At 43.4% G+C, this 15,862-nt stretch overlaps 1 protein-coding gene across 12 annotated transcripts in view; it reads left to right on the forward strand.

The window, feature by feature from the left end:
* Nucleotides 1–6,609, forward strand: part of HMG20A (high mobility group 20A) — a 75,942-nt gene extending 69,333 nt beyond the window's left edge. For all 12 annotated transcript variants that reach the window (XM_087856759.1, XM_045795133.2, XM_045795128.2 and 9 more), the window contains 3 exons: nt 34–249; nt 933–1,075; nt 4,180–6,609. In XM_087856759.1, coding sequence (XP_087712885.1) covers nt 34–249; nt 933–1,069 — 353 coding nt within the window. In that variant the 3' untranslated portion in view covers nt 1,070–1,075; nt 4,180–6,609. The remainder of the gene's footprint in view (nt 1–33; nt 250–932; nt 1,076–4,179) is intronic.
* Nucleotides 6,610–15,862: the final 9,253 nt, after the last annotated feature.

Genomic DNA, 15,862 nt, shown 5'->3' on the forward strand with positions numbered 1-15,862 from the left:
ACATGTGTTCTGTCTGGGGGCGGGTGTCCTCAGCTCGGGAGGCAGAGCTCCGCCAGCTTCGGAAATCCAACATGGAGTTTGAGGAGAGGAATGCAGCCCTGCAGAAGCACGTGGAGAGCATGCGCACAGCAGTGGAGAAGCTGGAGGTGGATGTGATCCAGGAGCGGAGCCGCAACACCGTCTTACAGCAGCACCTGGAGACCCTGCGCCAGGTGCTGACCAGCAGCTTTGCCAGCATGCCCTTGCCTGGTAATATCCCCCTTACCTTAGCATTTCGGTGATGGCGAAGGGAGCAGGCGCTGTCTTGTCTTGGTATTAGTAGGGTGAGGCTAAAGTCTCCCCACCAAGAGGAGAGCCAACAATATAAGGGTTTTCTTGCCTCAGAGGTTTCTGTAAGTCTTATAATAGTATCTCAGTATTGGCACAGTCATCCAAAATTTCAGGCTCTCTGGTCATTTAAATTTTTCTCCAATTGTATTTTAATGTAATTTACTTTCCTTTCTATTAAGCTTAATTTGATATTCAGAATAATGGAAACTGAGTGATAAATTCTGAGTAGAGCATTTTTCTTATGTATGTTTCCTCGTTTTGTAATTTTGTTTTAATGGAAGGAAGAGGAAAACAAAAACAAGTATTTTTTGTATCCTCTTTCCTGTGAAGGATAATCACAGCAGAAAGCAGGGAGAGTCTCTAACTTTTTGTTATACGCAGCTGCTCGTATATACTATAGAACAGTTATATAGCCCATCTTTTTATTCAGGATATGTGGATTAATTTCATTTCTTTGAGGTCTCAAAGTCTCTCCTCTGAAATGAAAATCTGATCTATGGAGCAGATCAAGTGACTCCACCTGTACTTGGAGTCACTTAAGTGTGCTACGGTTGAACCGAATAGGGAGGATTTTCTTACTTTCTCTCCTTATCTCACTTCAGGAAGTGGAGAGACACCTACGGTGGACACCATTGACTCATATATGAACAGACTGCACAGTATTATTTTAGCTAATCCCCAAGACAATGAAAACTTCATAGCTACAGTTCGAGAAGTTGTGAACAGGCTTGATCGTTAGGGAATGGTGAGTGCTCACTGATGCGATATGTATGTGCCAACACGTCATCAAAAATAAGAAGGCAGTGGACTTTCTCAAAGCTACTAAAACCCTGGCCTTACATCAAATAAATGAGTTGGGGACTTCATTAAAATTACTGTTACATGGTTATTAAATGTAGTAAATAATGTGAGAAAAGAGTTCTTTCTCATGCACGCCTCAGTATGGTTTAAAGGAAAAAGCATGATTTTTTTTGTGGTTGAACCTCCATTCCAGCTTCGTTAGTTATTAGCTGTATTCTCTGGTGTTAGTTTCCCAAAGGGTTTTGAAGAGCGAATGAGAAGTTTAGAGGAAATCACCCCCAAAACAGCACTTAGAACAAAATAAATATCACTTAATTGTTAAGCTTCCTTTTCCCTGGAAAATACTAATGATAACTTACAACAGCAGTCACTGAGACATCTTATGATTATAAACCTGCATAAGTAAGAAGGTTTTCATTCAACACTCAATATCAAGAGCAACTTTTGTATGTTAAATGTCACTGTGGACTATCCTTACAGCGAAACAGCTATTGCCCTATTGAAAGAGATTTAGACTTTGAAATAGGGAGAAGGGAAGGCACCTGGCTGGCTCAGTCAGAAAAGTGCACAACTCTTGATCTTGGGGTGGTGCATTCCAGCCCCACGTCAGGCCCAGAGATTACTTAAATAAAATAGAAAATAAAAAGACTTTAAATCGATTTAAAAAAAAAAAAACTCTTAGTAAGCAAAAAAGAGAGGAGAGAGAAAATAAGCCTTCTAAAATATACTCACCAAATGACTGGTAACATGTGTTATGTTCTCTTAGAATAGAAAAAAAGTACATTTCCAGGAAGTCTCTGCCCACATAAACTTTTGGTACTAATGGTCAGTCATCAGGTGTCATTTCTTAAATAGAACTCGTATGTGTTCACCTAAATTTCTAGAGCTAGGGTGCCCTGTAGTATGCCATCCCACAGAGTTGACATCCCTTTGGTCTGCAGGTCAATGCCTGCAGACATATGAACTGTGGAAATCCTAGGACATATGGTGAGGTGGCCGTATATGAGTAGAAAAACAAAAGTGGACAGCAGGACATGCTCCTTACAGTGGCCAGTCATGGGTTTGAATCTTTAGTTATTTGTCCTGCAGGTACGAGTGCACTCATATACATATTCATATCCTAGCATGGTTTGGACCTTGAGCAAAATGTATAAGAATAAATAAAACCCATGATTCTTTGTTTAATGAGGCAACATCTGCTAGCAGAGACAAAAGCAGTAGTCTCTCCTTGGCCATGCCGTTGGATGGTAACTCTGCAAGACAATTCATTATACTTTAGCCTCAGCTGTGTTCTGGTGGGGAAAGGATTACCATCCTTCTAGTGGGTAGCCAGATGGAACAGACCGTACTTCTAAGAGATGTCTGGACTCCCTACAGAATAAAGAAGTGGCATTACCGCTGCTGTTTATGAAGGGAACAGCTTGTAAATCTAGGCCTGGGATTTTCAGGAGCTCATCATCCTTCTCATTTTCACACAGTGTTTTCAATTAGCACTCTTGTAGGCTTGAAAAGAGAGAGCTAGGAGAAACTGTGGAAGATTGTGAAAAACACAGTAATTGATAATATGGTGTCTCCTCACATAGGTATAGGGCAGTTATTGCAAGTTTTGAGCCAAAAGTGGTTTTCTATTTTGAGCATTTTGCCAGTAAGACTCTCCTAAAGCTTTGCCTATCTCAGGATCTAAACTGTAGTATCTGCTTTCAGAGGTATCGTTGAAAACCTAGATGTTACCATTATCCTTGATTTTAACCTGTATTTTGCTCTTAAAAAAAGAAATACCTGAAATGTGAACTGTTCTTATTACTACAGATTCTTACAATCTAGTCATGCAAACGTAACTAAGAGTACATAGTTCCCCACACCCGTCGAAACTGTCAAATGAAACAATTATAAAGACTGTGATTAATACTAGCTTGGCCTCATTATACAAATATGTACAGACAGCTAGGCCTGACATCCCCAGCATTCGTGGTGCAATTAATTACTCTGACGTGAGCTTGGCAAAGGTTGCGTCCACTGTCAGGAGCCAGTGAGTGAAGGGAAGCCAATGTTCTGCAGTTTCAGGAGCATATTAGAGCTGGAAGGGACCTTTAGAAATCCCAACATTTTACATAGGGAGAAACTGGGTCCCAAAGAGGTGAAATGTCTTGCCTGAAAAATATCTAAGTCGATGAGTGCAGAATCCAGGACTAGAACACATGTATCTAAATGTTGGTTCAGCAGGCTTTCTAAAACATTGCTGTAAGGAGTGGGGGTAGGTGTAAGGGGAAAGCACTAAAAAACCTTGGAATGTGAGCATTAAGATAAATAGGAAGCAAATAGAAAAACTTACAATCCAGTAATTATAATGTTATAAAATTTTGGTCAGCCTATTTAAAAATCATTTTTATGGATATACAATGAAAGATTTGCCCCAGCTGTCACCTTTCTCCGAGTCAAACTGGTACCTAGAAAAAAAGTAGGACTGGGAGGAAACCGTGGGGGCAATTTCACATTGAGAGGTGACCATGTTACATAAACTGTCAAAATCCATATGTTACTTGATTTCAGCTTAACCAAATGAAAAATATTCGGCTCTTTGAGGAACTGAAAAAAAAACCTTTCTTACACGATTGCATTTTTAGCAATGTAAGAAAATGTATTGATCCTGTGCACACAATACATTTCTACATGCATACCAAAATTTTTACATTTATGCTTGAAGAAAATTGGTTTTGATTGATTATGCATTCTTTGCGCTAAAATGGAGTACTAATTTTCCATCATCAGATTTGGCCCTTTTCTGTGTTGGGCTGACGATTTTCCTACCTCCCCATTGTTGCTGAACTGGAGCGGGGCCATGTTGCATTGAAATGTTATCTAAAACATCTCAGTGAGCTTGTGTGCTTGCAGTTTTATGAGCTCTTGTGTTTACACGCACCCTGCTCCTCACCTCAACCCTACCAGAAATAGAACAGAGCATTTTTTTTTAACCCAGAGCCCTAACCTTTCTGATCAGTGCTTACCTTTTGGGTATCTTCATTGTTTTTCTCCCTCCCAATCCTACAGGTCTTAGAGCGCCATGATGTTCTGTAAGTGGTTTTACTTGTGAGGAATGAGAAGCCATCCATGGAAATTTGAACTGAGTGGAGGCAGAGAGGGGATACAAATTGCTCTGCTTGGGAAAGAGCTGTCGGTTAGAGGAGTTCAACCTTCGCCCTTGGAAGCCGTATGAGACAGCAGCTGGAGGAACATGGATACACACTTCCTGTGGAACTGTCCTTGTGCAGCTTTGAAAATATACAGCCACTCTCCCAGGTCTTCGGTTTCCTGTCATCTGCATTTCTTTCTGATAAAGTGGGTCTGCATAGATTCTGCCCACCGGCCACCATGACCCTGACCTCTCCTGCAGCAGAAGGGAAGCCTTTCTCATTGCTCTATCGCATGGGACCCTTTTCTCAGTGGCTCTGCTTTTCTTACCTACCTGTCACTTTTTTTTTATATATACCTTTGGGGATGATTTTTTATTTCCTTCACCCCCTCCAAGTTCGACATCTCCATTTTCTGACCTCTGGGCTCTGTTGCTCAGCAGGGCTCTGAAAGAGAGCTTCTCTCATTGGACAGGCCCAGGCTTCTCCCATCATTGTCCTGCTGTGACTCCAAAGAAAGGAGCTTCTTGTTGACAGTGCCCTGTGGAGCGAGGCTGTGTTTCCTACCCCACATGGTGCTCAGTGGGTGCCGGCCCTCACCGAGGCTTTGTGATTGCTGCCCTGAAGGAGAATGCTCTTTCCTTCCTCCTTGCTACTGCCTGCTGTTTCCTAAGCATTGCTCCTGCACAGACACGGTGTCCCAGCCCCAGCAAGGCTCTTCGGTTCCCATCTGTTGGCAATGTCTTGTGGAGCATTTTTGCTAAGGAAAAGGTCATTGGCAAATAGGAGAGAACGGGAAAAGTAGTTTCTCATTTGGCATTGAAAAAAAAAAACAACCCAAAGTGTATCGTGAGTGAGAACTGAGGGAATCCCTGGCTGCTTTAGGTTTACCGATGCAAGGATAGGGACAGGTGGAAATGTTCAAAATCGTCCCTGAGCTGACAAGCAAGGGCACGGAGGAATTCGTCTTCCTCCTGTAGCCGCAACTGCAAAATCTTCGTCAAAAGGACAAGCTTCCCTTCCTTTTCCCCTCTTAGGAAGTGATTTTTTTTTTTTTAACACCAAAAGGGAAGAGAGGTTTCTGAGTCTCCCCTCAGGTTTTGTTGTGTTTTGTTTCGATGCTGTAGAGCACAAGGCTGACAGTTGCAGCTGAGATCTTTGGAACCAAAGTGGGGCACGCTGAGCCCATTGTCTCGGCACCACGCCACTGAAGCAGGTGGAAGTGTGTCCCCTTCACAATCTGCTCATGAGCCAGGGCACAAGCCAGAAACCCCCTGTCGTGTTGCTGCACCATCCTGTCTTCTCAGCATCTCCGTACCTGATTTATTAGCCCAAAGGAAATAAAATAACAACAAAAACAACCTTTTAAAAAAAAATGTTATGTGAGCACACGGCAAATTTCCATGCACTGAAGCCCCCCACACACCACTGCTTGGCAACTTCTTAGAATAAGAGCCCAGCATTATCTGTCGCCATAAGCCTAGCCTGCTTTGTTCTGTATTTTTCTGTTTTCCTGCCCTCACCTGCTGTTCCTGTCACTTCCCTCAGCCTCCTTGCCTGCTCAGTCCAAGCTAGAACACCCTGTGTGTCACAGAAGGACAGCCAAGCCAGTTCTGGAAGTTTGTGTCTGCCTTCCTCCAGACACTTTGTCTCCTTTTCCTTTCCTCCTGATATTTCTGTTTCTCCTTTGTGTCAGTTTTGTGCACCTTTGTTACCAGCACTGTTGACCAGGAAAGGCTGTACCTTGGTCCAAAGATTATCATTCTCCAGATTCTAGCTAGGACATCTGACATTGACTTGAAACATTTGCATATTCAGGAATGCCCCAGACCTTGCAAGAGCCTACACTCTGAAACCAATTTCACAAACTACGCAGGCTGCTTTTGAAATACTGCCTCTCCCAGTTGCTACACACCTGACTCCGATGGCTGGGATTCAGCTGCCACAAAACTATCAGATTCTGTAAAGCAGGTCTGTGTTCCTTAACCAGGAGGTGGTAAGTGAGGTTACACGCTAACGCAGTACCTAACTCATGTTCCCCAATATACTTGTAGATATTCCTGCACACTTATAGGTTCTTCTCATGAAATAACTTGTTGCCTATTCAGTGTTACGGATTTTTTTCTTTCATTAAAACACAAGGAGCAGCTGAGGAAAGTAAGACAAAGTGTTTTATTTCTGACAACATTACATTTTAGGGGAAAAATTTGTGTATATGTGTTTGGAACTGTTGAAATGCCAAGTTTTCTGTACAAGTGTTTTTGTAATTAAACTTTTAGATTTTCTTTGTTTTTGAAGAAGTTGATATGCTTGCTTGACACTTGCCTCATTAAAACTTTTCTATGTTGAATCCACCTCATTCAATTTTCCCTGCATTGTAATGAAAAAAGTCCTACCTCTGCCTTTTCATCTTAAAGACTTTGTCAACTCCACATTAATCATCAAGACTGTTATGCTTTTAAAACATTAACACATTCATTTTACTAATTGCTTATTCAAAACGTGTCTTAGCTTGTTTGAGAGTTCAACTCTTTTAATGTATGTTACAACAATACAGTGAGTTGTAATTCATTTTAATGTAGCAGTAGTATTCTGGAGGCAATGTGAAAGAAGTCTGATGTTCTTTCTTTTGACAGAAGAGATTAGTTGTCCTTAGATGCTTGCTTTTAAAAATAACCACTACTTAACTAATCAAAATCATTTTTAAAGGGAATCTCTCACCTATTTCCACCATGCTTTTAAAATCCTAGAGGTGAGAGAACCTGGCTTTCAAAGCCTGCTGCTCTCCAAGTAGCCACTGGTGGTGTTGCATTGGGCAAGATTTGCTTTGCTCCAGCTCCAGTGTCCTCTCCTGACAGAACACATGCCTCACAGCTCTCTTACACTGTTGTTAGAAAGCTAGAATTAGGGAACAGGAGTGACCATGCTTTGGGGAACACAAAGACTTGGTTACATGAGTGCCAAGAATTATTGAGCCAAATCAGTTAGGATGGGGCTTGACTACACGCTTAACAGAAACCCAAATCAGCAAAAACTTGAACAAGAAATGCATCTCTGTCATGGAAAAGTATTCCAAAGGTTGGTAGTCCAAGACCAGTATAATGGCTCCTGTCCGCACCACCACATGGTTCCTTTCTCAGGGTCACCTCATGGTCCAAAGTAGCCACTTGACCATCAGCCATCATTTGAAATTCTGGGCAGTATGAAGAAGAAAAGGGGGCGAGGACAAAATGGGCAAACCCAGCTGAGTCAGCACCCTTTAAAGAGTCTTCCTGGAAATCACACTCAACATTTCCAGAGCTCAGTCATGTGACAGCAGCTCACTCTAAAGGAGGCCAAGAAATGTCACCTTTCCTTGGACATTACTTCCCCCAGTGATACATGAGTTACAGTCACTGAAGAAGGGGGAAATGAATACAGAGTAAGCAACTAACAGTTACGTGTTACTCTGCACGCACCAAAGCCAGCCCTGCTGTATCAGTGAGCAGGGTGCATTATTTTGCCTTTGCGTCTGAGAATTGGTCCTATACTTCCTTGGGACCCCACCCCCACCGCCAAACAGCAAAAAAGCCAAGGACTAGCTTCTCTTGAGTTCCCCTTTCCTGTTCCCACCTTAGCTTCTTCCAAACCCCTCAACAGCTGGTGGCCAGTCCTGTTTGGTAAAAGTCAACATAAACAGGTGGTATTATTTCCCCCAGTTGTTTGTTCCCTTTCTCTAACTGCTCAGCATCTGCTGGATTAAAACAACAGCAGGATAAACTTTCCCTGAGGGTGGGGGAATCGAAGCACTGTTTGGAGGAAAAGCTCATAGCTACTTCCTGCCCTCCAAAAGAATTTCCTGCCTTGCAACTGAGAGTTCCCAGTCAAGGGTTTTTTCTTTGTTTCATTTATTTGCCTTTTGACACATACCCTGCACTCAGAATATCTATAGAAATAAACACTAGCTCATGTGCCAACTCTGGACTGAGAGAGCAGGTAAAATGTCAATGTCCATTCATCCCCCATCCAGAAACCATTTCACTGTAGTTTTCGTGAGAACATGTGTCTACGGGGAAAAACTGCATAAAAAGTTCTAACATGGGCACCTTGTTTTAAGAGCTTTGATACAGGTAAATAATTTTTGGAGAGTGAAAGAGTTGGCTTGAATCTCACCTGACAAGAGATGATTTTTGCATAATTGCAGGAGGGTTGACAATGGGGAGTAGATCTGAGCCCTGAGGGGTCTGCATCTTAACTAATAAAACCCATATCTGAAACATAAATACAAAGGCTAGCTGATAACAATCAGAGTTTTTCTAGTAGAGGTTGACATAGCTGGAAAATAATAGTTGGATTAATTGTAACTTAGATGAATGGTTTTCAAAGTGTGCTTTTGACTTATTAGTAGGCCGTTAAATCAAATCGGTCAAAAACATTTTTTAAAATGAAATGAACAGAGGGGCGCATGGGTGGTGCAGTCGGTTAAGCGCCCAACTCTTGATATCGGCTCAGGTCTCAATCTCAGGGTTAGAAATTCAAGCCCTGCACTGGGCTCCATGCTGCACTGGGCATGGAGCCCACTTAAAAATTAATTAAAATGAAGAGAAACTGTCAGAAAACATATAGTAAGGGTAAGTATTATTTTGCAAAACTTTTTTTTCCCACTTTAGTTCATATACATGTGCTAGGTTAGAATGTAAAATATGTTTCTTACCAAGGGGGTCAAAATAAAGCCAGTCCATGACGTTTCACTACCTCCGAAATTGGATGGGATCGCTGTGTTCTATTTTGCTGGGCTCTGCAGTTTTCTACTGTGTGACCTTAGGCAAGTTGCTTAAACTAGTCAGTTTTCTTATCTGTTACACAGGGATATTTATAGTTCTATTGTGTAGGGTTTTATATGGATTAAATTAGCTAATCCATGTAAAACATTTAGTACCTATCACAGAATAGATACCTGAATGTTAACTATTACAATTTGTGAAAGATTCAAGGGAAGTGAGAACAATTAGACATACCATAGGCCAAGCACTCTCCTCTGCTTTTTATATAAATTATGTCATTTAATTCTTCCCACAACATTATAGAGTAGGTCTACTGTACCCACTTTACAGGTAAGCAAATTGAGACTCAAAGATGATAAGCAGTTTGCACCTGGGAAGAGACAATGGATTATACCCAGATAGTTCTGACTCCACATTCCTCTGTAGTCAGACTGTCTTAGAGATACTTAATGGGACTGGCCTGAGTTCAGAGCAGGGGCATAGTATGCTGGGTGTGAGAACCAGAATTAGACCTCATCATCCAACAATATTTGCCGAATGTCTTTCATTTGTCAGGAGATAACTCCAGCTCCCTGTCCCCATGGAGTTTATATCCTGCTAGGGGAAAAGAAACTATAAACAGATAACCTAACAAACTCCCCTCCGCGGGTTGCCAAGAGAAGATGGAATGCTACAAAATAACTAAGAGGAAAGGCTTCTCTGAAAAAGTAACATTTAAAGACAGACCAGGCTGACTCCAAGGAGCCTATTCTATTAGGGAATAGAACAGCCAAAATCCTGAGGCAGGGATGAGCTGTGGGATTTCAAGGAAGACAGAAAAACCCATAAGGCTGGAACAGAGGACAAGAGAGTCGGAGTGGCTTTGAAGTTGCCAGGTAGGCAATACAAGATCGTGTAGAGCCTTGCAAGGTGTGGTAGAGAGTTTAAGTTGTATTCTAAGTGGCGTGTGAAGAGAGCTCTACAAAGGTAAGCATCATGATCTGATCCATGTGGCCCACGTGTCACTGACTGCTGTGTCCAGAACTGGGGGGGGGGGGGGGGGGCAAGAGCAGAATCAGGCCAATTCGAAGATGGGCCCAGGGGATCCGACTCCCGGTTTGGGCCCAGGTCGTGATCCCAGGGTTGTGAGGTCCAGCCGCACGTGGGGCTGTACGCTGAGCACAGTCTGTTTGAGACTCTCCCTCTGCCACTCCCCGCCACCACGTGCTCGCGCCCTCACTCTCTCACTCTCAAAATAAGTAAATCTTTAAAAAAAGAAGAAGATTGGCAGCGGAGTCCAAGGCAGAAGTGACAATAGTTGGGCCTCGAGTGGTGGCCATGCAGACAGAAAAGAGCAGACAAATTCAGGATATATTTTCAAAGTGTAATGGACAGAAGTTGTGAGGAGAATGTGGAGAACGAAAGAAAAGAATTAGGATTAACTCCCTCAGAGGGGCGCCTGGGTGGCTCAGTCAGTTGAGCATCCGACTCCTGATTTCGGCTCAGGTCATGATCTCGGGATCGTGGGATCGAGCCTAGATGTTTTTGGCTTGAGCAACTGGGTAGTGCCATTACCTGAGATGGAATTGACTTAAGGCTGGAACATCATGAAGGAAAAAGCGAAAGTTCTGTGTGGGACTTGCTAAATCTGAGAGTCAACCAGCAGATGAGCCCCTGCGCAAGACACTTCGATCTCTCTGCTATCCACTAAACGTTTCCTTTCAGCTCTTCAGTCTGTGGTTCCATGAGACTGTAACTTCAGGTCAGTGTTTGCTGACATTCCTCCCAGCCTCAGCGCATGCACACACACGAAGCTCCAGCTACCCAAGCTGTTTGTTGAACTATGAAATTAAGGAATGGTCTCCTTTTTAATTCTTCAAGCTCCTTAGGAAAAGAATTTTTCAAACCTTGCATTTGCTTAAGGTTGGCATAAAGCAGCTGAATGTTCTAGGATATAAAAATCATACCATAACCTGATGGCTAGAAAATCCTGGGACAAGTAATGGAAAGCGTCTGCTTGAAGGAGACTGGCCGGTATGTTTGGCGTCATTCAAAGAAGGGTAATGTGAGAAGACATCAGTGATACAGCCAAAAGGTTTATGGAATCAGCAAATGGGTTCCTGCCAGGGGTGCTTTTGCTATCTTCAAGGATAGACATTAACTCAAGGCAGCTGGGTCCAGGCACTGGAATGTAAGATAATAATCTATTTTCCTTGGGGCTGCTGTATTTTTTTTTTTTTAATTTGGGGCGGTTTTTTGTGCTTTGTTTTGTTTTAAGATTTTATTTTTAAGTAATTCCTATGCCCAAAGTAGGGCTCAAACTCACAACCCGGAGGTCAAGAGTCGCACGCTCCATCCACTGAATTAGCCAGGTGTCCTCCGGGCTGCTGTATTTTTAAGTGGACTTCCACTTATCAAAAGAAGTTCTTTTTTTTTGAGGACAAACTAGTGTGGTCATTATGGATTTTAGTCACCCCTCAAGAGAATGAATATTTTAGATATAGTCATTCATTCAAATATTGTCCAAATACATACTCTGTGTTTTAGGTATAAAGCTGAGGATGTCCGTCTCCTCAAGAAGTTCACAATGTAAGAAAGAATACACGTGAGGGGCGCCTGGGTGGCACAGCGGTTAAGCGTCTGCCTTCGGCTCAGGGCGTGATCCTGGCGTTGCAGGATCGAGTCCCACATCAGGCTCTTCTGCTGTGAGCCTGCTTCTTCCTCTCCCACTCCCCCTGCTTGTGTTCCCTCTCTCGCTGGCTGTCTCTCTCTGTCAAATAAATAAATAAATAAAAAATCTTAAAAAAAAATAAAATAAAATAAAATAAAAAAGAAAGAAAGAATACACGTGAAAGCTGACTACAGTAGAGTCTGATAAATTATCAAATGGCTGTAAGCAAACTGTTTTGGAAAATACAAAGGTTGTGCTTGGGGAAGGTCAAAAAAGAGCTTTACCAAGATAACAGTTTGAGCTAGGCCTTAAAGAAAGTACGGCTGACCCCTGAACAACATGGCTTTGAACTGCGTAGATTTTTTCAATAAATACAGTATAGTACTATAAATGTATTTTCCCTTCCTTATGATTTTCCTAACATTTTCTTTTCTCTGGATTACTTTATTGTAACAATACGGCATATAATATATATAACATACAAAATACGTGTTCATCGACTATTTATGTTATTGGTAAGATTTCCAGGCAGCAGCAGGCTATTAGTAAAGTTTTGGGGAAGTCAGTTCTGTGTGGATTTTTGACTGCATGGGAGCTGGTACCACTAACCCCTGGCATTGTTCAAGGGTCAACTGGAGTTCTTTAAGAGAAGCAAAAAATAGAACTGGAGATATGAGTGCATTTTTGCTGTACTCAAGTAATTCCTAGAACACAGGAATCCAGGGTATTGATTTTATATATATATATATAAACATATATACATATGTATATATTTTTAAGAGTTTTTTGAAAATGGGTTATAAATGGGCCTTGCCTACTAAGGGACTTAGCTTTTATTTGTCCCGGGCAAGGCATCAAGGCTGTTTTTGCAGTGATGGGAGATGAAGAAAAACTAGACCAGAAGTTCTTAACATGTTTTCTGCCATGAACCCATTTTTGCAATCTTGTGAAGCCTATGGACGCTTCTCGGAATGATGTTTTTAGGTGCAGAAAATACAGTATGTAGGATTACAAAGGAAACCAACTATACTGAAATACAGCTATCAGAATATTTAAAATGAGTTACACAGGAATACTTGTGTCTCTTAAAGGATTAAATAACATTTTCTAGCAGCAGCTCTAATAACTACCATAATTTTAAAGTAATAATGATCATACATGGTTTTCAACATCTGTAACAGCTGTTACGTGGTGTGGAATATCTGTGCTTCGGCTAGTGGCAAAGTCACAGGGCCTGCCAGTACTACTGGGCCCCGTTGCCAATATTTAACATCCAAAAAGGTGCAAAATTTCAGTTAGAGGTTTATGAAAATCAAGAAGCAACTTTCTTCCCCTGTTCGTATTTGCAGTTCTTAGTCCTTGCTGGACTCCTGAATTCAAAGCAGTGTGGGGAGAGACGCGTCAGCAGGCTGTCAGCACAGTCAGGACAAGAAGCAGGAAGAAGCTGTGGTGGGCGTGGCAGAGACACTGGAGAGACATTTGGGAATTTGACTTGGTTTCTCCCAACCCTCAGTGAGGGACTCCTCAAGAAGAATTGGGGGGTAACACGCGGTCTGGCCAGACAGGGTCAGGAAGGCATCAACCGTTAAAGTAGCACAAGCCCTCGCAGCAGCTGTCCAAGTTGCCGTGTAGTCTCATTCATCGGTTCAACTAGTAGTTATTCCCCTCTGTGTTCGGCACAAGGAATGCAGCAGAACAGAGCTGATGCTTGCTTTCACGGAGCTCGCTTTCTCAGGGAGGAAACATGATTAAGCAAAGCTAAGTCAATAGGTGGTCACCGTTGGGCTCAAAAGGAGGAAGAGAGTGGTGGTCCTGCAGAGAGTGCTGGCAGGGAGTAGGGACCTCTTTTAGACTGTGGGGTCAGGGAAGACCTCTCCAAGGAAGTGACACTTAAGACGAGACCAGAACAAGGAGTAGGACTTAGGTAAGGAGTCAGCAAAAGAGGACGAAGACCAGCCTCTGTCGGTGCTGTAAAGGGGCTAAATGAAAATCAGGGGAGGGGAGCAGAGGAAGCTCGGGGAAGCGTGGCAAAAGGCAGACAGGAGTTAGACCACAGAAGGTCTTTCAGCCACCTTAAGGACTTTGGGTATTGAGTGCAGGGGGACACCACCGAAGATATCAAAGAGGGAAGTGATAGAATCCAGCTTGTGGTTTTCGGAAATTCTCCTGGCTGCTCTCGGAAGGGTGGGTTGTAGGCAGCAAAGCATTGAAATAGGGAGGGAAGGTGTGGCTGTGGCTGAACCCCGGGAGAGACGCTGGTGGTGGGAGCTCCCACTGAGGCCTGAACAGAGAATGGAGGGAGGAGAGGATGCAGTAAAGCTGCGTGGGTGGTAGAATGAGCAAGATGAGTGACAGCTCGAGGTGGGAAGGTGGGAGGAGAGAGGGCAGCTGTGCACGAATCTCCAGCTTCAAACAGATCCATAGAGGTGCCATTTGTTGGGAGGGAAAGGCTGGAGAAGGAGCAGACGGGGCAGGCAGGAATGTCTACAAAGCAGAGATCCTTGTGGGCACGTTCATTTGAGATGCAGGAGGGTGGGTGTTAAATAAGCATCTATAGCGACAATTCTAAAGCTTAAAGATAGGTCTGGACTTGGGGTGACATTTACTAAAGACTCCTAAGGAGGTGCTAAGTGTCAGTCCGTTCCTCTCAGATCCCGGCACTGAATTACAGGCACAAAGTCAGACCCTGCCGACCTCCACCATCCGTACTAAAGATTTCACTCTTTGATCCTTGGCCCTCCTGTCAACTTTGACTATTTCTTTGTTCTGCCCTTGATACCAGAACTGCATCTGGACCCTGGTGCAACTTTCCAGTCAGCTTAAATCAGGCAGTATCTCTGAAGGTGTTCAGAGCATTTAACTTGGAGAGGTTCCTCGTGTGGGATTTCTGCAGGGGGAGCTTTGCTTCTATAAAGATGCTAAACGTCCTCGTGCCTTCCAGTGAAATACTGTTTATCACGGCCGATTTTATAGCAAATATGATTGGGATGTTTACTGATTGTTTCCTAGAACTGGAAGAAAATAACAGGACAGACCGAGGGAGTGGCAACAAGTAAACATGCTAACGACACAGGGGAAAGGGCTATAAATTTTAGAAAACTGTAAATTGTGATCATGCAAAGAAGAGGTTTCACTGTAGCCTGAAGATCTGACCCACGGCTAAATGGGGCCAAGATTAATCATGTCTTGGCCTTATACATAAGCCGAAGGATCTTTTCTAAAGATCATGCCTATTAAAGCAGTGAAGACTTTTCTGCAGGTAATACCATAATGAGCTCTGGGCATTTAATGAGAGACAAGTGCTACTGTTAAAGGGGTAACCTTCGGCATCTAATCTGGAAACGAAGTGGGCCTGCTTGCTCTGCAAAATGAGGCCCCAATTCAGTCCACGAGATGAAGAGGACACTCACGTTTCTAGATGCTCCAGGGCAGGCAAAACTGAAATCTTCCAGGTGAGGGAGAAAGGTGTTTGTTTTTGTTTTTATAATTAGGAAAGGACTTTACATGTTAGGAGCAAGGCACTGACTCCAGGCTGCAGGCCCAGAGGCTTCTAAAAGCAGTCAAATAAAAACAGCGTTCAGGAACAAAACAGCCTAAAGAGCTTGATGGAGTTTCCCAAAAACCTCCGAGGAACAGACAGCATTCTGAGAAGAGGAACAGACAGCATTCTGAGAAGCGACTGGCTTCCATCTCCATCACAGTGGCTGTCTCTGATGAGGGAGCTGCCTGGCCAAAAGAACATCACCAGTGTGACACCAGAGAAAGTGCCATCTCACCCCGTCCCTTGCTCTCCAGCCCCCAGAAGCCTCTCCTCTAAGGATTTCTGTTGTGTCAGCTCTCACTTTGATATGCACTAGAAAGTGCCAGGATGCAAGCCTGACCCTCCTTCCCCCAAACTGTCACGTGGACAGGATACTGCCTCATGTCCTGGCCCCCACTGCAACGTCCTGCCCCACTTGCTGCTTCTGGCTTCCTCTCGAAATCCCAGGAGACGAAGGCAGCAGGGGCAGGAAGGGAGCTAGCAGGGTCTCAGAGGCGGAAACCCTCTGGATGCCTGAGCCCCAGCTGCTTTGCCATGGGCCTGCCTTTCTGGGTGGGAGCAAGGGGAACCTCCAGCTTCCCCCAAATGTCCCTTTCTTAAACCTGCAGCAGCACAAAACAAGCCAGTTCATTGTGTTCTTGGATATAAA

Source organism: Ursus americanus, chromosome 28, assembly GCF_024610735.1.
Source record: "Ursus americanus isolate L20-20 chromosome 28, mUrsAme1.1.p, whole genome shotgun sequence".
NCBI classification, from domain to species: Eukaryota; Metazoa; Chordata; class Mammalia; order Carnivora; family Ursidae; genus Ursus; species Ursus americanus.